Here is a 22,681-nt window from a genome sequence, read left to right as displayed (position 1 = left end):
ACTGAGAAAGAAGAAGAGTGAAGAGTCTGAAGACTGAGAGAAAGAAAGAAAGAAGAGTGAAGACTGAAAATGGCAGCGGAAGGCTTTGCGATTAGGTTTAGATAAGAGTTCGTTTTGTATAAACGGGTAGGATTAAATGATGAGGGTAATCTAACGGTTGTTATAGTTTAAGGCGGGTGGGCGGGTTGGGTCGGGTGACGGAAGATGCTACCCGCACCCAACCCAACATGTGGCGGGTTCAGATTTTGTGATCCATAGTCGACCCACTCCTAAATGGGTTGGTTCGGGTGTGGGTATTTTTGGGCGGGTGCGGGTTGGGTCGGTGGGTTGGGTCGGTTTTGTGCAGCCCTATCACCCACAACCAAGAGTTGCTGCAACCCAAAATCACACACTTGATAATAAACAAATCTGTCTCACACCGAAAAGTCTATCAAAGGATAAATCTGTCTCCCACAGATAAACCCTAGATTTTGTTCCGTCTTAAGATATGAAATTAAGGTGAACAGGAACCAATTGATAATCCGGTCTTATATTCCCGAAGAACAGCCTAGATTAATCAATCACCTCACTACAATCCTTCCTGACTACACAGGCGGTTTGTCGAGGAATCACAAACAATGAGACGAAGATGTTTGTGACTTCTTTATCTTGCCTATGAAAGAATTGTCACGATCTCAAGCCAATCAATCGATTGTACTCGTACGATAGAAGATGCAAGATCAGATCACACAACTACGATAAAAGTAGTATCGGTCTGGCTTCACAATCCCAATGAAGTCTTTAAGTCGTTAACCTGGTTTTAGTGAAGAAAACCAAAGGTTAAAGGAGAATCGACTCTAGCGAGCGCACTAGTATCACACAGACGTGTGGGGATTAGTTTTGCACAATGCTAGATGTCTCCTTTATATAGCCTTCAAATCAGGGTTTTGCCTTAGTTACAAAGCAATCCATATTCACCGTTAGATGAAACCCTTATTTAGATTCAAGCTAATATTTCTCAACTGTTAGATCGAAAACTCAGCTTGTCACACACACTTGGGTAGACGTTTACTGGGTTCGTGAAAACCATGCCCAAACGTGTACGCGTATGTTGGTTCAACATAGTAACCCAAAAGGTTAACCATATGAGCATTTCATATTAACCTTGTTCTTCTTCACCATAACTAGTTCAATTAACCCAAATGAACTAGTTAAAGAGTTGTTCAATTGCTATGAGATCTTATGTAATTAAACAAGACACAATTGAAACAAAGATGATTCGATTTGATTGAATCGGCTCATGAACTTTATAGCCACGGTTTGCATAAAGCATTCCTTAGTAATTTAAGTTTCATGTTCAGAGCACATATTTAGATCATAACATCTTAAGCTCACAAACAAGTTCGCGGACTTAAGTAAACCGGTTGAGTTTTCCAAACTCAGCAGAAATTCTCGGAAAGAGAACTTCCGCCAGTTCGCGGACTGGGTTCGCGGACTAAGCACACAAACGAGTTTTGGAAAATCCAGCAGAAATTCTCGGTCGAGAACTTCCGACAGTTCGCGGACTGAGTCTGCGGACTGGGTTCGTGGACTTGGAAAGACAATTCCACAATCCTTCTGATTTCTCTTGATCAACAAAGTTCAAAAACTTCGGTTCAAGGAATACATGGTTATGTAATCTAAACTCTCATTCCAATCATTGAGGCATTCTCAGAGGACGCTATGTAGCCGTTATTCACAGACCGTTTCACGTCAGATCAATTCTCAAAGTAATTAAAACTTTTCATAACTTTTGTCACTAGGTGAAGATAAACTTGATCAAAGAGAAAAGCTTTACCAACACATGATTTCGAGATATAGATAGGCGAGATATACTCGGCTCGAAATATCAAATGTGTATGATCTAGTCTATATAGCATACGACTTTTGTCTCATAAGAAGTAGGAGATAGAAGAGATAGACTTTTGAGTGATAGATAAGTTCAAGTCTCCACATACATTTTTGTTGATGAAGTTCCACGGTTCCTTGTATAGATTTTCGTCGTTGTATGATGAATCGCCATGAAGTCCTTGAGCTGAACTACACTTTTCTATCCTAGTCCAAGACTTATCTATGTAGGCTAGAAATCAAGACTCATAGTTTTGATCACTAACATTGACAAACATGCTTGAGATAGCAACGCATGCGAGGTCGACCGAGCTATGCTCTAATAATCGCCCCCTTTGTCAATTTTAGTGACAAAACTATTAATACATATGAAATACATAAAAGATAAACTTTAGTGGCTCCTATTCCATAGTCTAATCTTCAACGTTCCCTGAAATCTTCGTCCTTCCAAGTACTCCAATGATCCCAAAGGTTGTAAGTTTAGCATAACCATTGTTGAAGATCCGTAGCTATAACAATGAGAGAAATCGAGATTCTCGATCATTATTATACAGTGACATAGTATTATTACGTAACATCAAAGTCCAATTGCATCACGACTTTATCAATAATACTACGGTGATATGAATCACTCCCCCTTAGTCAATACTCCATCTCGATTATGGAAACCACTCCCCCTTACACAATGATCCGAAAACCATATGTATTTGTAGTGTGAACTACATTATTTCTCCCCCTTTTTGTCAATAAAATTGGCAAAGGTACAAGAACGGGATCATAATGAAATTTCCACAAGAGACATTTCATAGACTAAAAGAAAAATACATACCAACTTAATTTAGATGCAATCATAAAGCCGAAGCTAAATGCATTCATCAAGGAGTTTTGATACAAGATAACCCCTATAAAATTCCACAGCCGCACACCGCACAAGATATTACCATTAAGCACAAGTTCAAAAGAGCTCTCCCCAATTTGATGTCATTCCCGAAAGAACAACAAGAGCGACCTTAATTTCGAAAGAAAAGAAGGATTTTTTAAATGGACACCAAAAACCATAGAAATGATTTTCTATATCCAAAACTCAATCAAATTAATCACAAGTAAACCCATGATTAATTTAATTGCAATACGCAACTAAATCCAACTACAAAAGTGATCAATTTAATTGAAAGTGCTCAACATAAGTAAACTTACGGAGCTACGGCTAAGGTAATCATACGGAGATGACTAACTTAATCGTCCACATACTCAACATAAGGAAAACCTTACGTAACATACGACTACATCAACCAATAGAACATGATTTGTATAGCCGTTCATATACTCAACACAAGGATTTGTGAAATATATGAAAACTCAAGTAGACTAATTACAAGAGAACTTATAATTAATCTAATTGGAATACAAACAACCAAACTTATCACAAAAGTAATCAATTTAATTGTCAAAAGTTTTTGCTCGACAAAAGAAGATTTTCGGAGCAAAATAACTAAATAACCAACCAAGATGATTAATTTAGTTCAAAATGCTCAACATATAGCATCTTATGGAACAACCAACATAGCCAATAAGAAAAATCGGCTTAGTTGTATCGTTCTCGACATAAGACACACAATGGAGCCTTCACGGTAATACATAATGAAATGGATCAATGAAGATCAATACCGTGGATATCATACAAGGATCTATTCTATTTTCCATCATAACGACATAATACAAGGAGCTAATATTTCTCAACCGTTAGATTGAAAACTAAGCTTGTCACACACACTTGGGTATACGTTTACTAGGTTCGTGAAAACTATGCCAAAACGTGTACGCGTATGTTGGTTCAACAAAGTAACCCAAAATGTTAACCATATGAGCATTTCATATTAACCTTGTTCTTCTTCACCGTAACTAGTTCAATTGACTCAAATGAACTAGTTAAAGAGTTGTTCAATTGCTATGAGATCTTATGTAACTACACAAGACACAATTGAAACAAAGATGATTCGATTCGATTGAATCGGATCATGAACTTTATAGCCACGGTTTGCATAAAGCATTCCTTCGTAATTTAAGTTTCATGTTCAGAGCACATCTTTAGATCATAACCTCTTAAGCTCACAAACAAGTTCGCGGACTTAAGTAAACCGGTTGAGTTTTCCAAACTCAGCAGAAATTCTCCGAAAGAGAAATTCCGCCAGTTGGCGGACTGGGTTCGTGGACTGAGTTCGCGGACTAAGCACACAAACGAGTTTTGGAAAATCCAGCAGAAATTCTCGGTCAAGAACTTCCGACAGTTCGTGGACTTGGCAAGCCAATTCCACAATCCTTCCGATTTCTCTTGATCAACAAAGTTCGAAAACTTCGGTTCAAGGAATACATGGTTATGTAATCTAAACTCTCATTCCAAACATTGAGACATTCTCAGAGGACGCTATGTAGCCGTTATTCACAGACCGTTTCACGTCAGAGAAATTCTCAAAGTAATTGAAACTTTTCATGACTTTCATCACTAGGTGAAGATAAATTTGATCAAAGCGAAAAGCTTTACCAACACATGATTTCGAGATATATATAAGCGAGATGTACTCGGCTCGAAATATCAAATGTGTATGATCTAGTCTATATAGCATATGACTTTTGTCTCATAAGAAGTAGGAGATAGAAGAGATAGACTTTTGAGTGATAGATAAGTTCAAGTCTCCACATACCTTTTTGTTGATGAAGTTCCACGGTTCTCTGTATAGATCTTCGTCGTTGTATGATGAATCGACATGAAGTCCTTGAGCTCAACTACACTTTTCTATCCTAGTCCGAGACTTAGCTATGTATGCCAGAAATCAAGACTCATAGTTTTGATCACTAACATTGACAAACATGCTTGAGATAGCAACGTATGCGAGGTCGACCGAGCTATGATCTAACAATGTAGAAAAAGAAACAACAAAGACACCAAAAGTTTTATCAATAAGGAAACTGCAAATGGGGAAAAACCACGGTACCTAGTCCAGATTGAACACCAAACTATACTAAGACGCTACAGACACTAGCCTACTACAAATTAACTTCGGTCTTGAATATAGTTGCCCGAAATCTGTCTTACACTGATTCAAGTAAATCCGCGCTCCTTACGCCTCTTAAATCCCATTAGGATTCTGGGAAATTGATTCCCTTAGATGACGTTACACCAACTAAGATTTGCTTGTACTTTAAACCAAATCTTCCTCCCACATATTAAGCCTATATAATTGATTTCCTGATTACGATCGAAACGTATGATCAAAATCAAACATATGATGAATGTGATGGAAATCGATAACAACTCGACAAAGTCTAGCTATCCTCAAAATCCGGACTTATGCAACCCGAAGTGCATCCTAGATTATTATTCACCTCACAAGTAGTATAAAACATGTTGAATCACGAAGTTGCGACGAAGAGAACTTTGTGATTTCTATCTTGATCAATGAAGCAAGCTCAACAATCGATCAAGATCAGGATACTCAATCTATGAAGATAAAAGATAACTGAACCTGACTTCACGAATCCCAATGCAGTCTTTATAGTCGCTAAACCCTAAAAGGTTTTCTGAATAGGACAACTCTAGATACAACTAGGACATACCACAAAGTAGTGTCAGGATTCAAAGATCCCATTTGCAAGGAGTTTCCCTTTTATAAACATTCAAAGAATAGGTTGCTTTAGGTTTAAGTTAAGATAGTTTTGGAACCAAAAAATAATTTCTGTTAGAGGAAAGCTTTGAATCTTATTCACACAAATAATATGTACACTCAGGTTAGGTAAACTGTAACCGAACCGTGTAAAAATACTAGGTCCAACATGGTTAGCCGAAACTAGCCGGTTTGAAATTTAAAGCTTACTCATTTTCATGAACACAAGGACATTAATCTTGAGTCACATTCATGTGATCAAATAAGTCTTAGTTTTTTATAGAATTAATTAATCAAATGAAAATTATCTCATAGAAGTAATTTAGTCGCACTTGAATATAATCGACATTGTTGGTAAATACAAAAAGTACAAATACATAGTCGTTGGTGAATCGGTTGAGTCATGGTACATGTATCGGTTTGTAAACTAAGGAGATAAACCGAGTTCCAGAGTTGACATAACTTTTTCAGTTTGCGTACCGGTTTGAAAACCTTAAGATTTTTACCGGTTTTGGAGTGCACAAAACTTTTATTAGAATTTATGAATGATTAGAGATTTCTCAATGTCAAATAAGGGGGTAACAAGTGGTATATATTAGGATACTTTTTTTCCCATTAAAATCATTTTCTAACCCTAACTTTTTTTAATCAATATACACATGATATATGATGTGTCCTAGTTTTGGGTTGACATCCTCTATCTAGATGTCTAGTGCAAGACAGTCACATATAAGATGTCAAGTGTCAACCTATCACAGTCAGCTTCTACCTAATTAAATTAACATTTGTACATCAAAATAATCATTTTTAGTTGTAATAAATTTTAATAATATAATTTACATATAAGAAAAATAAGAGCTTAAAAAAAATATGGTTGGTGATAGATATTTATCTCCATAATTTTAAGGGAAAATAGGAAGAAGCATGTCTTGTTTGTGTTGTCACATAGGATACACATACAATGCCCATCAGGGAAGCTCTCAGGAGTTATTGGTGTTTGTTCAACCTTGAAATTTGTAAGAAAGAAAAACTTTAAATTGAGGCACAAAGTGCTAATACAACTCTTCATCAGAAGTTCATGCATAACAGGTGTTTCATAAATGTTCTGAAGGATCGTACCATCTACGGCCACCAACTGAGTTAACTCAACGTTTCAAAGGACTGATACAATTTTAAGTCCAGATAAGTGACCATGTGGAGGATTCCATCATTTCATTAACCATTTTTGAAAAAGAGAAGAACAATCAAAATAACCCAATATATGCAAAATCCAAGAAAACATGCCTAAATTGGATAGTGAAATACAAAGCCTATATTTGTAAATTGCCCTTGAAGATATTTAAAATGATATATGTATATATATAAATGAATAACAATTTATTAAGTTCCAGTCAGAATGATTTTATTCTTGAACAATTCCATGTGCTAGGTTGTATTCTCCCTTTATGAATCTAATTCACAATACTCTATAGAGAATGAGAGTGACTGGTCCATAACATTATACAAAATTCGCTTATTAGCTTGTTGCATTGCTCCTAGAACAAAAGTTGGAATACTAGTGCTATTCCATCCGAAAATGCCCAAACAAACAGTTTCAACGGTTGCCATTAAGAAATTAGCTCTATAATCTTGAATAATATAATCGGCTTGTTGAAAATGAAGTGTTATAGAAGGATAGTTACTAATATCAAATCTTCCCCGTAAACGGAAACATACGTCAAATTTTTTTATAGAACCAATATATTCAATTCCAAGCTCGTTAAAATGTGCCTTCACCAAATCTGCAACTCTATCAAAGTGATCTTTATACATCATAGATATTGGTGTACCAGAATCTATGATAGTACCTCCTTTTCCTTGACTGTTAAGCTTGAAAGTACCTCTAGGAAATCTTACTCTTTTGTTTGCTACACTTATATCTTCTAGATTTAAGTAATAAAGTTGTGTCCGAAATTGAGGCACAATAATAGGAGTTTTATAAACTTTTTGACCTGCGCCTCCAATTGTCGCATCTTCACCAAACCAAGTATGTATTCGACCCCTGAATTTTCAAATTAAACATCTCGAAGCAGTAAGAATATTTACCATGTCCAACATCACTTAATTGATTTATAAATGGCCATTGTCCAGACCCAAACCGAGTATTCCCATAATAAGATCAGGTTTGCCACGTAAATGATTATTTCCCATAAATTCAAAATTTTCTTGGATGAAAACAACAACCCATGTGTAGTTCAATACTTTCAAGGCCACCAGTACCGGATCTTAGAGTGAATTTTTCTTTAGCAACAATACCAGATGTAACTGATCCACTCGCATATCTTGATAAGTAAGTGCATTCTCCATCAGCATTGCATTTATCTCCCTTGCAAAGAGGATGCGTATTACAAGGAACATGACGATATGTAGTTGACGACCTCCAAGGATAAAGTGGCATATTTTGATTGAAATCTTTAGTTGCACCTTCGCATTGAAGCCATGTCTGATCACTACCTGAATCAACCATCAAATAGTAATTCATGAATGGTGGTCGTATACCAGGAAATGTACCTAAGCCAACCATTGCAACGTAAAACCTTGTTGGTTCATAAACTACAGGAACGCGTATACCATCAAGATTCATGGAGCGGGTTGAATTGCTCTGTAGTATTTGTGACTTAATGTAACGTGCTTGAGCTTTGGATTGTTCTACGAGTCTTTGCATCTTTTCGTCTCGTGTCAAGAAGTCACCTGAATATAAAGGCGATTCTCTAGAGTCTATATGAATCATCTTCATACTAAACTCTTTCTTTGAATTCACTGCGATGACTGAGTTTAATAGCAATAAAATAAGGGTGATTGTTGAATGGAAAATAAAAAAACCTCCCCCTTTTTTGAGCTAAAATGAATTTTGACGGAGACAACATCCGCAATTCTAAACTTCAATTTCTAGTAATATGTTGAGAAAACAAAATCTCATTACTTATTATTTTATATTTTCAAAGCAAAAGAGTATCTAATGTGTATTAAGGTTCACGCACGGAAGGAGTGCCGGCTATTAATTACAACACACAAAGAGGCAAGCTGGACTAACACTCAAAACACAGTGAGATCTTTGGATATCGATATTTATAAAGAAATCATACCAATTAGTTCGTTGGATATCGATATTATTTGTAATTAAGAAATTATATCAATCGTATCTTTGGATATCAATATTTATTAAATGCGTTTCAATTAGATATTTGGATACGAATAGGGATGGTCATGGGGTGGGTATGGGGCAGGAATCTTGTATCCCAGTCACTGCCTCGTTCAAAAAAAAAAAACCCACTCCCTCCCCATTACCCGTTTGATCTGGAACGGAGCGGGTATGAGAAATACCCGTACGGGGCGAAATTTTTACGGGTTACCCATAACAATTAATGATATCTTATACTTTATCTTTTTTTTTATAATATAATTTCTTAGTTTAAATATAATATAAATAATTAATGATATCTTATACTTTTACCTTTTCTTTTATAATATAATATGATATAATTTTTTAGTTTAAATATAATATAAATAATTAATGATATCTTATACTTTTACCTTTTCTTTTATAATATAATATAATATAATATAATATCTTAGTTTAAATATAATATAAATAATTAATAAAAATATAAAATCCTAAAATGGGAACGTACGAGGCGGGTATGGGGCGGGGACTTAGAATCCCATCCCCGCCCCATCCTCGCTTCACTAATTTCGGGTATTACCCATACCCAACCCCAACCCCGTTTGTACGGATAAAACACTACCCAATAGGAGCCTGTACCCACGAGGATGGATTTGGGTGGGGCAAATGACCATTCCTAGATACGAAGACTTATTGAGAAAAATATAATTGATTAGGAACTTTTTTTTCTAATTAGATTTCATCACTTCGTACAATATTACAGGGATAAAATATTTTCTTTACGTATAATAACTATATATAAAGCTTTTCAAACGGTAGTAGCCTAAATTATCTAGGTAATACCATTATGATATTTATGAGATTTTCCCCATTTTATAAAGGAACTAGTTTGAAACCTGTGCTATACATCGGGACTGTTGGATTTTTTTACACCGTTGGTTTATCTCCATTGAAGGGGGATTTCTCCCCGCACCCGTCCCAATAAGAGTTTTTATACTTTATATAGCTATACGCTTAATAATAAAACTATACAATTAAAATTACTAATAATCAAATGTATAATATTATTATAACCTAAAATCCTCACATGGTTTTAAGAGCTCTTTATACTATTATTATAATCTAAAGATCTCATAAATTCATAATACTATGCAACTTAAAAGTAAAGAAGCAAAGTCATAATAATATTCTACCTCAAAATCTCAATAAAGACTTTCAGTAGGGCCAAATTTTGTTTGTACTTCACCAGCTATACACTCCCCACCTTTCTTACGTACAATATTGTATATTTGTGTTAAGAATCAAGTGTCGGACTCAACTACTCCTTAAAGTAAAATAAAAATCCACACTGACTACATAGTTGTAACAGTAGTTGATATTAGGGGCTCTGAAAAAATAATATTGACATAAAATAGATTGCAAACTCTAAATAGTGCAAACCATATGAAGTGCTTTCAGTTAAAGATAATATAATCCTAAAAATGCACTGATATATCTTTCTTTGGAAAGCATACATTTTCATTAAGAATCAGGCGCCTAACTCAATTCCTCTTCCATGCTCCAACTCCTTGTAGTTAAATAAAAATCACAATCACTATATAGTTGATGACAAAAGGTATGTGGAGACTAACTTATCTATCGCTTAGAAGTTTATTCAATTTTATCTTCTAATGAGACTTAGTCGTATAGGTATATAGAATTTATGTTATACACATTTGAAATTTCTGTTCGAGTTTATCTCGTTTATATATCTATCGAAATATGAGTTTCAATATAGCACGACCTGAAATATATGTTAGTAATGAAACAAGTTCAAGACAATATTACTAGCCTCAAGTGGAAGGATGATTTCGTCTTTGTAGTTCGTTACTTCTTCTCATTCTTCAAGTTTTCAGAGTAATATTTATATGTATCAACATTCCTAGACTTTCTAGTATAACTTAAACGAAGTTGACTCTGGTATTTAATCAAGAGACTCTAGTGAGTTTTGATACTAAATATAACAACCAAACTTGACATATCAGCGCCTTGGTGAGTTCAAACGATCTATGCTCTAACAATCTCCCACTTTATAAATTTTAGTGACAAAACTCCATTTACATATCAGGGACGGTCCTAGCAAGGGGCTAACCTGGGCTGTAGCATGTCCCAAATTTTAGATTAATAGAAATTTTCTATAAGGATTTTTTTTAAAAATTAGTACTTAGCCCACCTTAAGTCCTTGTAATTGAAGCATAAATAATTTTTAGTCCAAGGTCTTTTTTAAAACTTTGAATTTTATTTGTCACATCCATTTACTTTTTCATTCTTCTTCTATAAACCATAAATTCCCTTCTCCAATCACTTTCAGTAATTAAAATTTACGAATTTAATCTTATAATCGTCCATTTATCTAGTATTTTGTATGCAAATCTCAATTAACCACTAATTATGTAACTCGTTCTAAAAAATTTGCCGCGACCTTCGGACGCACTAACAACTAGTCGTATCCTATCCCTACCCTAGCCTCTAAATATTTCTGGGTCCGTCTCTGTTACATATGGTGCTAAACTAATTAAAAAATAACTCGTACTTCATACGCTTGATTTCAAGTTTCAACAACACAATAACCTGCATACATTCAATCAATAAATGCGTTTGTTGACATTTGAACAACAAAATTTTTTACTCCCTCTAAAGGCAAGCTAGGTAAATATTCAATCCGAACATCTTTGTTATTCCCCTTTTGTAGTCTAAATACTACATGGTTGAGACAAGGTGACCCAATGTCACCTATTCTCTTTGTTATTGCAGAAGATGTTTTGAGTGGATGTCTAAATAAGTTAGTGCAAGATGGGAAGTAAAGTCCAATGGTGGATAAAAAAGGTGTTCATCCTACACATATATATTCTTTTCGCAGATGATGTCTTCCTCTTTCTTAATGGTCATAAGAAGAACATAATAGCAGTTAGAAAACTATTGCAGGATTACCAAGCTTCATTTGGATAAGTAGTTAATCAACTGAAGAGTAAGGTCTCTGTAGGAGGTGTGACATAAGCAAGGAAAATTCAAATTGTTGCTGAATTTCAAATGTCTCTTTCAAAATTTCCGGATAAGTATTTGGGAGTAAAAAATTAGGGGTCTAAAAACCATACCCAATATTCCACTTAGCAATCTGTATGAACTAATTCCAATATACTTTCAAGAGAATCAAATAGACAGTTAGACTCAATCTAAAGAAATATATATCAAAGAGTTAATATCTCTATCTCTTAATTCAATCTGCAATCAGCAAATAAAAATCTGCGAGCCCGATTGAATATAAAAGATGAAAACTTGAACGATACCAAAGACCAATGTTCAAGGATCAATCAATTTCAATCAACAGCCAAAGGTTGGATTTACCAATTAATCGATACAATGCACAACCTGTGATATTTCAATTATATAACAAAATATAATGCAGAAAAGAAATAACACAGGTACCAAAAGTTTTGTTAACAAGGAAACCGCAAATGCAGAAAAACCTTGGGACCTAGTCCATATTTGAACACACACTGTATTGATCCGCTACATACACTATCCTACTACAAACTAACTTCGTCCTGGACTGTAGTTGAACCCTAATCAATCTCACACTGATCCAAGGTACAGTTGCGCTACTTACGTCTCGGATCCTAGCAGGATACTACCCACTTGATTCTCTTAGTTGATCTTACCCAAAACTAAGAGTTGCTACGACCCAAAGATGAAGACTTTAATAAACAAAGTCTCCCAAAGAAATACCTACGAGTTTTGTTCCGTCTTTTGATAAATCAAGGTGAACATGAGCCAATCGATAACTCGGACTTATATTCCCGAAGAACAACCTAGAATTATCAAACACCTCACAATAATCCTAATTAATTAACAAAAGAAGATATTGTGGAATCACAAACGATGAGACGAAGATTTTTGTGACTTCTTTTTATCTTGCCTATCAGAGATATAAATCTCAATCCAACTATAAAATTATACTCGTACGATAGAAACGGCAAGATCAGATCACGCAACTACAGAGAAAATAGTTGGGTCTGGCTTCACAATCCCAATGAAGTCTTTAAGTTGTTAACCTACAGGGTCTCGAGAGAAACCTAAGGTTAATGGAGAATCGACTTTAGCAATACAACTAGTAACAAACATGAGGTGTGTGGGTTAGGTTTCCCAGTTGTTGTAGTTCTCCTCTATATAGATTTCAAATCAGGGTTTACAATCAATATTAGCTTAGTAACAAAGCATTCAATATTCACCGTTAGATGAAAACCTGATTAGATTCAAGCTAATATCTTTCAACCGTTAGATAGAACTTAGCTTGTCATACACAAATGAAATGTATTTTCATTTAGGTTTGGGCAACCATGCATAAACGTGTACACTTAGTTAGTTCAATGGTAGTTAACCAAATGGTTAGCCATATGAGCACTTTCGTATCAACCTTATTCATCTTCCCAACAACTAGCTCAAATGACTTCAAATGAACTAGTTAGAGATTTGTTCAATTTCTTATAACTTATATATGTATACAAGACAAAATTGAAACAAAAGCGGTATGATTCACTTGAATCGATTCATGAACATTATAACCATAGTTTGCAAATATCTTATTATTTAAATGTTTAAGTTCATGAACGGAAGATTTCAGAAAGCAACCAGCTTAAGTATGTGTACGTGCATGCGTACGGGTACGAATACTTAAGGTAACCAGATATGAGTTTGTTTTGGTTTCCAAACTCAGCAGAAATTCATGTGTCGGAAACCAAGTGTGTGCATTCATGCATACGGTATTGGTGAAGGAGACAGGTTGGGTACGCGTACTGGCGGAAGTTTTCGAACCGAAATTTTCTGCTGAACTTTGTAAGTTTGCAAACTGGAAAACCAGTCACCTTAGGTACGCGTACCCACGGAATTTTTCGAACTGAAAATTTCTGCTGAGTTTCCAAACTCAAATCCGAGAGCTAAGGTACACGCACCCATACACGTACCCAAGCTGGTTATTTCTCAAATCGGAAGTTTCTGGACTTAAAAAAATAAATCAATAAGGAATGCAATATTTGTAAACCATGGATATATTGTTCATGAATTGATTCAAGTGAATCAAACCAATTTTGTTTCAATTGTTTCTATGTATAAAGATCTAAGCAATTGAAAAACTCTTTAACTAGTTCTTTTGAAGTCATTTGAACTAGTTGTGAAGGAGATGAATACAGTTAATATGAAAGTGCTCATATGGCTAACCATTGGTTAACTATTTGTGAACCAACTTAATCTACACGTTTAGATACGGTTACTCAAACCTAAATGAAATACATTTCATTTGTATGTGACAAGCTAAGTTTCGATCTAACGGTTGAAAGATATTAGCTTGGGTTAAATCAGGTTTTTCATCTAACAGTGAATATTGAATGCTTTGTTACTAAGTTAACATAGATTGGAAACCCTGATTTGAAAACTATATAGAGGGGAACTCTAGCAACTGGAAAAACTTATTCCCACACCTCCTGTGTGATACTAGTTGGTTTTGCTAGAGTCGATTCTCCTTTAACCTAAGGTTTCTTCTCGAGACCTTGTAGGTTAACGACTGAAAGACTTCATTGGGATTGTGAAGCCATACGAAGCTACTTCTCTTGTAGTTGTGAGATATAATCTTGCCATTTTCTATTGTACAAGTTCAATTGAATAATTGACTTGAGATTTATCTCTGATAGGTCAAGATATAAAAAATTTTCACAAACATCTTCGTCTCATCGTTTATGATTCCGCAACATCTTATGTCGCTACCATACGATTAAGATTGTTGTGAGGTGATTGATAACTCTAGGCTGTTCTTCGGAAATATAAGTCTGGATTATCAATTGGCTCCTGTTCACCTTGATTTTATCAAAAGACGAAACAAAACTTGTAGGTTTATACGTGGGAGACATATTTATCTATTTTGTAGACTTGTTTGTGTGATACAGATTTGTCTATTCAAGTCTTTGACTTTGGTTCGTAGAAACTCTTAGTTGTGGGTGAGATCAGCTAAGGGAATCAAGTGTGTAGTATCCTGCTAGGATCAGAGACGTAAGGAGCGCAACTGTACCTTGAATCAGTGTGATATTGATTATGGTTCAAGTACAATCCATACCTAAGTTAGTTTGTAGTAGGATAGTGTCTGTAGCCGCTTAATACAGTGTGGTGTTCAATCTGGACTAGGTGCCGGGGTTTTTCTGCATTTGCGGTTTCCTCGTTAAAAAAATTCTGGTGTTTGTGTTATTTCTATTCCGCATTATATTTTGTTATATAATTGAAATATCACGGGTTGTGTGTTGCATCGATTAATAATGAAATCCAACCTTTGGTTGTTGATTGGAAATTGATTGATCCTTGGATATTGGTCATTGGTACCATCCAAGTTTATATCTCTTGTATTTGACAAAGACTCGCAGATTTCTATTTGCTTGAGTATTCAAATCAAGAGATCGAGATATTAACTCCTTGATATACTTTTCATTAAGATTGAGTCTGACTGTCTAGTTGATTCTCTTAAAAGTAAATCGGAGTTAGTCCATACAGATTGCTAATTGAAATATTGGGTGAGGTTGTTAATCCCCTGCTTTTTCAACAACATCAATTGTTTGTTAAGGATTCTAAGTGTACTTTTGCACAAACCTCAGTTGGTAACTACAATTAAAAGTGTTGCAGTGGAAAGAGAGAAAATATTGAGCATTCTTGATTGGCCAATTGCAACTACAATTAAAAGCTTGAGAGGTTTTCTTGGTTTTGCAGGCTATTATCGAAAATTTGTTAAAGATTTTGGTAAGATAAGTTCTCCATTAACCAAGTTATTAAATAATGATTCATTTATGTCGACTGAAGATGCTACTATTGCTTTTCAAGCACTTCAAAAAGCACTTATTAAAACTCTTGTTTTGAGATTACCAGATTTTTCAAAAGAGTTTTACTTAGAATGTGATGCTTCTAGTATGGGTTTGGGAGCTGTTTTAATACAGTCTGGCAGGCCAGTTACATACTATAGTAAAGGGTTGACAGGTAAGAACTTGAACTTATCCATTTATGATAAGGAGATGTTATTTATAGTATCTGCAGTGCAAAAGTGGAGAGCATATCTACTTGGAAGACATTTTAAGATCTATAATGATTATCATAGCTTGAAGTATTTCTTAGATCAACGAATATCTTCAATAGAACATCAAAAATGGTTATCCAAATTATTGGGGTATGATTATGAGATTATTTTCAGAAGAGGAAAAGAGAATGTTGTTGTTGATGCATTATCACGAAATACAGGTTCTCAATTCTATGTTATCTCTACTCCAATTTTATCAGGAGTCAATGAAATTATTCAGGAAACAAACAATGATGAAGAATTTAGTAAACTCATTGACTTGTTGCGCCACAATACTACTCACAAACCACACTATTCCTATATTGATGGCATTTTACGTTATAAAGGAAGAATTGTGGTATCTTCTACTTCTGAGTGGTGCACAAAAATCTTACATGAGTTTCATTCTACACCCTTAGAAGGGAATTCTGGATATTTTTGCACTTACAAGCGCATTCATCAAAATTTAAATTGGAAGGGATTAAAATATTCTGTAAAGAAGTTCATTTCTCATCGTGATATTTGTCAAAAGAATAAATCTGAAGCTATAGCTCCTCCAGGATTATTACAACCTCTTCCAATACATGTTGACATTTGGTTGGATATCTCAATGGATTTTATAGATGGATTTCTGCAATCTTATCGTAAGAATTCCATATTGTTAGTCGTTGATAGATTATCAAAATATGCACACTTTATAGATTTGGTTCATCCATATTCTGCTGCTACTATTGCTGAAGTTTTTGTTTGAGAGATTGTTAGTTTGCATGGCATGCCAAAGACAATAATCGGTGATCGTGACCCAATTTTCATGAGTAGATTTTAGGAGGCATATTTTGCGCTACAAAAAAATTCAATTATGTCACAGTTCAGCTTATCATCCGCAAACAGATGGTCAAACAGAGGTGACATATCGAACTTTTGAATGTTATTTACGTTGTTTTGCTAGCATCAAACCTTCAGAATGGAGCAAATGGTTGCCTTGGGATGAATGGTGGTATAATACCAGCCACCACTCCGCTATTCACATGTTACTATATTAAGTTCTATATAGTAGATCTCCACCAACAATTTCGAGCTACTTACATGTAACCACATATGTCAATGTTGTTGATCTTAACTTAAGAGCAAGAGATCACACTCTTAAGCTACTTAAATTCCATCTTTAAGCTTCTCAAGCTAGAATGAATTTTTATGCTGATAATCATCGTACTGAGAGAAGTTTTGTAGTGAATGATTAGGTTTTTCTTCGCCTTCAACCTTATCGACAATCAACAACGGAAAATCAAACACATTATAAGCTTTCTCCTCGATTTTATGGACCTTTTAAAGTCATTTAAAGGATAGGAGAAGTTTCATATAAGTTCGAATTGCCTGCTGAGAGCCGTATTCACCGAGTTTTCCATGTTTAATAGCTGAATCTTAAACTTGGCTCTTCTATTGTTGCCGCAATAATTTTACCTAATGTGGTGGACTATGAAAAGTGGGAACCTGAGGTTATATTAGAACGGAAAATGTTCAAGAAAGACAATAAAGGTGGAACTTAATGGCTTATACAATGGAAAGATCTACATGGGAAGATGTAGATGACATTCTTTTGCGTTTTCCAGATATTGAGGCTTGAGGACAAGCCATTTTTCAAGCAGGGTGGAATGTTGCGACACCAAACCTGTTTTCCAATATTTCCTTAATTAAATTTACTATACTTAGTTGCATAGCTTTCCTAGTTTACGTAAACTTCTTTTAATTAGTTTTGCTTGTTTAACAAACATTCCCGTTAGCTATAAATACTCAACTTGAGTTTGTACGAAGACGCAACTTTAATTAATACAACTCAGTTCCATTAATTATTCCCTTGTTCTTCTAAGAAGAGGTGACTAACCCCCAACTCAAAGGGTTTTATGTAGGGTTCTTATTCTCTTTTTCCTATGTTTTAGCTTGTGTTTGGTCAAGTACCCTAACAGAGCTCGATGTTAGATACCGAATTAAAATTACAAACTCAATTTTTTGAAACAAACCTGGAAAACGGAATGAAATCTCCCAATTTCACATTGTTAATTCAACATCATCTGAAAATTGATCTGATATGTAGCTTGAAGCTTTAGTTCAATTCTGTCTGCTCGTCAACAGTTGAAACCCTTAATCTTTGTTATCGACTTTATTCAATGTTTTTTCGTCAACAATCGAAACCTTAAGTTGAAAAGAAAACCCCTAAGGAAAGGCGAATCTATGTTGGTCATTTGAAGCTCGAATAATAGTTTAATGTTTCTTGTCCTGGGTATACCAAGTTGGTGTTCGATTTATGGAAGAAGAACAAAGAAGATGAAGAAATTTCAATAGGAAACTAAGAAAAAAGCAGTTTATATTTGCCCCTGAAATTTTTGAAATCAACAAAAAAACGTGCAGGCGATAAAAGGAATGGAAGGGTAACTTAGTCCTTTCACTGGAGAAGGTAGAGAATTTTTTGACGGGAGAAAGTACCCCTTTTCGGTTCAGTCATATATATAAAAAAAACAGGCAGGCGTGTAACTTCAAAAAAGAGGACTTTGGATAAGATTTCACTCACATACTTAGATTGCAACCAATTTTTTTTTTTTTTTTACAGATAAAAATATAGATTACTGACAAAAGGTTGCTAGGGTATTAGCCTCCCACACTTTAGGACTTTGAGATCTTACACCATCTAGGCATAGTCTGTGTAGATCAGATGAGGTACCAAGCTTAAGAGTTTTACATAGAACTTGTTCAAAAGAGTTTAGTCTCAAAATTAAATTATCTAGTCTTTCATTAGTCCTACAGCTTGTGTTCCTGGCTCCGCCTTGCATAACTTTGATGATGTTTTTGTTACTTGCCAATAAGTTGAAAACTCTGCAATTGAGTTGAGAGGCCCAATCCAGAGCTTCTTGAGCAGCTAGGCATTCTCCCTCTTCTCTTCGATGAACCCTGATCCCTCTAGTTTTCCTGCCAATGGTGTCTCCTTCTGGACCTAATATACACACACCAATTCCTGTTAGACCAGTTATAACATCATAAACATCTTTAGAGGTAAAAGAGATGTTCTGCTCTGGGTTTTGATCCTCAGCTTCAGAATTCCTGGAATCAGATCTGTTATTAACTATCTGCAGGTGCATGGTGGACAAATTCATGTGACTAAGAATCTGAGATCCTGTGAATCTTGGGAAAGGCTTTATATTCCTGAAAAAAGAGTCACACCTTGCTTTCCAAACAAACCAGCAAACGGTGGCACACAAGCTAGCCCGAGACCCCCACTGAGTTGGAGGAATTCTTCTAGAGAAACAACTATTACACCACTCAGTTAAATTGTTAAAGTCATTACAAGTAATTTCAAGATTAATGGAGCAATGGGCCCAAACAGCTTTGGCAAAGCTGCAGTTCATTAGAGAGTGTTCACCAGTTTCAATGTGGTTATTGCTCAGAGTGCAAGTAGGATTAACATGATAACTATACCTGGTAAGATGACCACTAAAAGGTAAAAGGTTGTTTTTCATTTTCCATATAAAAAATTTTACTCTAGGAATAACCTGAAGATCACCAATTTTCTTAGTTAGAAGGTCGTTAGGTTGAGTCGACTTATTGTCAAGGAGATTGTATAGAGACTTGCTAGTAAAGTTGCCTTGCGGATTGTCAATCCACCGCATCACATCTTCAGAATCTTTCTTAGGTATAATGGTCAAGATTTTTATGACAATATCCCACTCAAACAGAGAAATAAGAATCTCAAGATTCCAACCATTATCATTTATTAAATATTTAACAAGAGTGAAATCACTGTGAACACCTAAACCAGCTAAGCTAATTGGGTTTCCTTCATCATCAGGCACCCAATTGTCTTTCCAGATGTTAACTTGATGACCATTTTCCAAATGCTATACTCCTTAAGAATCATAAGACCTTTATAGACCCCTTTCCAGGCCCAAGAGAAACCATTATTGTATATAGCATGTAAAGGATTAGTAGTAGGGAAGTATCTCCCTTTCATAGTTTTTGAAAAAACAGAATTAGGTTGATGAAATAACCTCCAACCATTTTTAGCAATCAACGATAAATTCATAGATCAAGTTTTTTAAGACCATTGCCCCCTTTTTCCTTAGTTTTACATAACCCCCTCCAGCCAGTCATATTAAAACTCTTTTTTGGACCTAGTTTACCCCACCAAAAGTCCCTTATAATGTTAGTAACTCTCTTAATAGTAGTCTTAGGCAAGATGAAAGTAGACATGGAATAAATAGGGACAGATTCAAGAATAGCTTTAGCCATAATTCCTCTGCCAGGGGGAGACATGGATTCACTCTTCCAACCTTTTAGTCTACCCTCCATTTTATCATAGAGATTTTCAAAGCAAGCAACTTTAGATTTATTAGTGAAAAGGGGGCCGCCTAAATATTTATCATCCAATCTGATTTTCTTAACTTGAAGAATGTTGATTATGTCTCTGCCCTTGTTATTGGGTATGTGAGGGGTGAAAAAAATGCCAGACTTAAAGAAATTTATCATTTGCCCGGAGGAACTACCATAGTCCTCAAGGATTTTCAGGAGATTTTTACTTTGAGTGATATTAGCTTTACCAAAAATTAAGCAATCGTCTGCGAAAAGTAGGTGACTAATAGCATGACAGTTTCTATCGATTTTGAGACCAGAGAAGAGGCCACTTTCTTCTGCATTGGAGAGAGTCATAGAAAAGGACTCCATGCAAAGAATGAATAAATAAGGGGACAGAGGGTCCCCTTGTCTTAGGCCGCGAGAAGGTTTGAAAGGCTTGCATGGAACCCCATTAACCAGGATAGCAGATTGACTGGTGCTAATGCACTAGTAAATCAGGTTACACCAAGATTCACAAACACCCATCCTTCTTAGGACGACAATAAGAAAATTCCATTCCACGCGATCGAAAGCCTTAGACATATCTATTTTTAAGCCCATGAAGTCATTTTTGCTTTTTTTTTTTTCTCATAGCATGTATTATCTTATGAGCAACAAGAATGTTTTCTGAGATAAGATGTTGCTTTACAAAAGCGGACTGGTAAGGGGAGATGAGTCTATCAAGGAAAGGTTTAATTCTGTTGGCCATGACTTTAGATATAATTTTGTAAACAATGTTACAAAGACTTATAGGTCTGTAGTCACTAGGGTCGGTAGGGTGAAGGACCTTAGAAATGAGGGAGATAAAGGTCGAGTTTAGTTTAGTTAACATATGGCCACTATTGAAAAAAGCAAGAACAATTTCAATGACATCTTTTTTAACAAGGTTCCAATTTTTCTGAAAGAAACAAGCCGGAAAGCCATCAGGGCCAGGGCTGGAGTTTGGAGTCATTCCAAACAGAGCATCATGGATCTCAACTTCAGTAGGAGGTTCCATGAGTTTCTCATTTTCAATTTCAGTAATAGAGGGGGGGACAAGATTAACTATATCAGCATTGATAACAGGACTAGAGGTGGTTAAGAGAGTTTCAAAATAGACATTCAAGCAATTAGCAATGTTATCACGACCCTCTATCCAAACATTATTATTATCATATAAGCGCTGAATGTGGTTTCGTCTTTGTCTTATAATGGCATTTTGGTGAAATTAATGGGTATTCCTATCACCTAGCTTTATAGTATTGTCTCTACCTTTTATTTTCCAGAATTCCTCTTCATAGTCATTCAGTTTTTGTATTTCCACCTTAGTAGCAATAAGGTTTGGGTCGTTTAGTCTAACATTTAGAATCTCCAAAATAGTATCAAGCTTATTGTTCAAGAGAGCTAAGTTATGTTTTATTTTACCAAACTCAAATTTGTTCCATAAACTAACTTCTTTTTTGACAGTGGCCAATCTATTAAGCAGGACAAAAGCTTTAGACCCACTGAAGTTTTTTTCCCAAGAAGGTTTTATAATGTCTCTACATTTCTGCTCTTCTTGGTATAGACCAAAAAATTTAAATGGCTTTGAGCCATTTTGGCAAGGAATAGAAGTATCTAAGAGAATAGCAGAGTGGTCAGACCCTAAATGATTTAAGTGCCTAAGGATAGCATTTGGGAAATGAGTAATCCATTGCCCATTTGCCATACCCCTGTCAAGTCTTTCTTCTATGTGACAATCACCCTCTTGGTGATTAGACCAGGTAAAAGGAAAGCCAATAAATCCTATATCTTTAAGACCCAGGTTATTGAACATGGAAGAGTATTTTCTAATATCAGTACCACTAGCAGGGTTGCCCCTTCTTTTTCTTCTTTATTAAGAATGACATTTAGATCTCCTAACACTATTCAGGGCAAGTACATGGATTCACCCATTTGGTTAACTAAATTCCAAGAATCATCTTTTCTGCTATCCTTATAGGGACACCCATACATACAAGTGAGGATCCATTCGGTCTTGGAGTTTTCGTCCCAAATTCCACAGTTAATTTGACTATCATCAATGTGTAGGACTCTAAGTTTAATAGACTTATCCCAAGCAACAACCAGACCACCAGAGCTTCCCACAGAGTCTTGGCAAGCCAAATTATAAAACAAAGACTTTTTTAAAGTTTTCTCGACAAAAGGTTGTAAATGTTTTGTTTCAGAAAGAAATAGAATATAAGGATTTTGAGAGAAAACAAGTTTTTCTAATTGTTGTCTGGTGTTCTTAGGTCCTTGGCCTTGGCAATTCCAGGCCAAAATCTTAACGAATTGCCAAAAATAAGAAACAACAGGATATGTAAAACACAAGAAATTTAGAGTATAACAGCTAACAGGGCCTAGGGGGAACATGGAAATAGGGTTTGAGACTTAAGTAAAACATTTCAGGAGTGAAATTAAATGGTTCAGAGTAACTAACCTGATCATTCTTGGTTTCCAAAGGATTTGTAGGAAAAGATGTCCCCC

At 35.3% G+C, this 22,681-nt stretch overlaps 1 protein-coding gene across 1 annotated transcript in view; it reads right to left on the bottom strand.

The window, feature by feature from the left end:
* The window catches only part of LOC113360299, a 9,623-nt gene extending 1,472 nt beyond the window's left edge, over positions 1-8,151 (bottom strand). The window contains exons 1-2 of the mRNA XM_026603821.1: positions 7,770-8,151; positions 7,119-7,450 (exon numbers count right to left, since the gene is read on the bottom strand). Of these exons, the coding sequence (XP_026459606.1) occupies positions 7,119-7,450; positions 7,770-8,151 (714 nt within the window). The remainder of the gene's footprint in view (positions 1-7,118; positions 7,451-7,769) is intronic.
* Positions 8,152-22,681: the final 14,530 nt, after the last annotated feature.

This window comes from Papaver somniferum, chromosome 3 (genome assembly GCF_003573695.1).
Source record: "Papaver somniferum cultivar HN1 chromosome 3, ASM357369v1, whole genome shotgun sequence".
Lineage (NCBI taxonomy): Eukaryota > Viridiplantae > Streptophyta > Magnoliopsida > Ranunculales > Papaveraceae > Papaver > Papaver somniferum.
The sequence above is the reverse complement of the archived record's forward strand: the minus strand, read 5'-3'. Positions and strand labels throughout refer to the sequence as shown.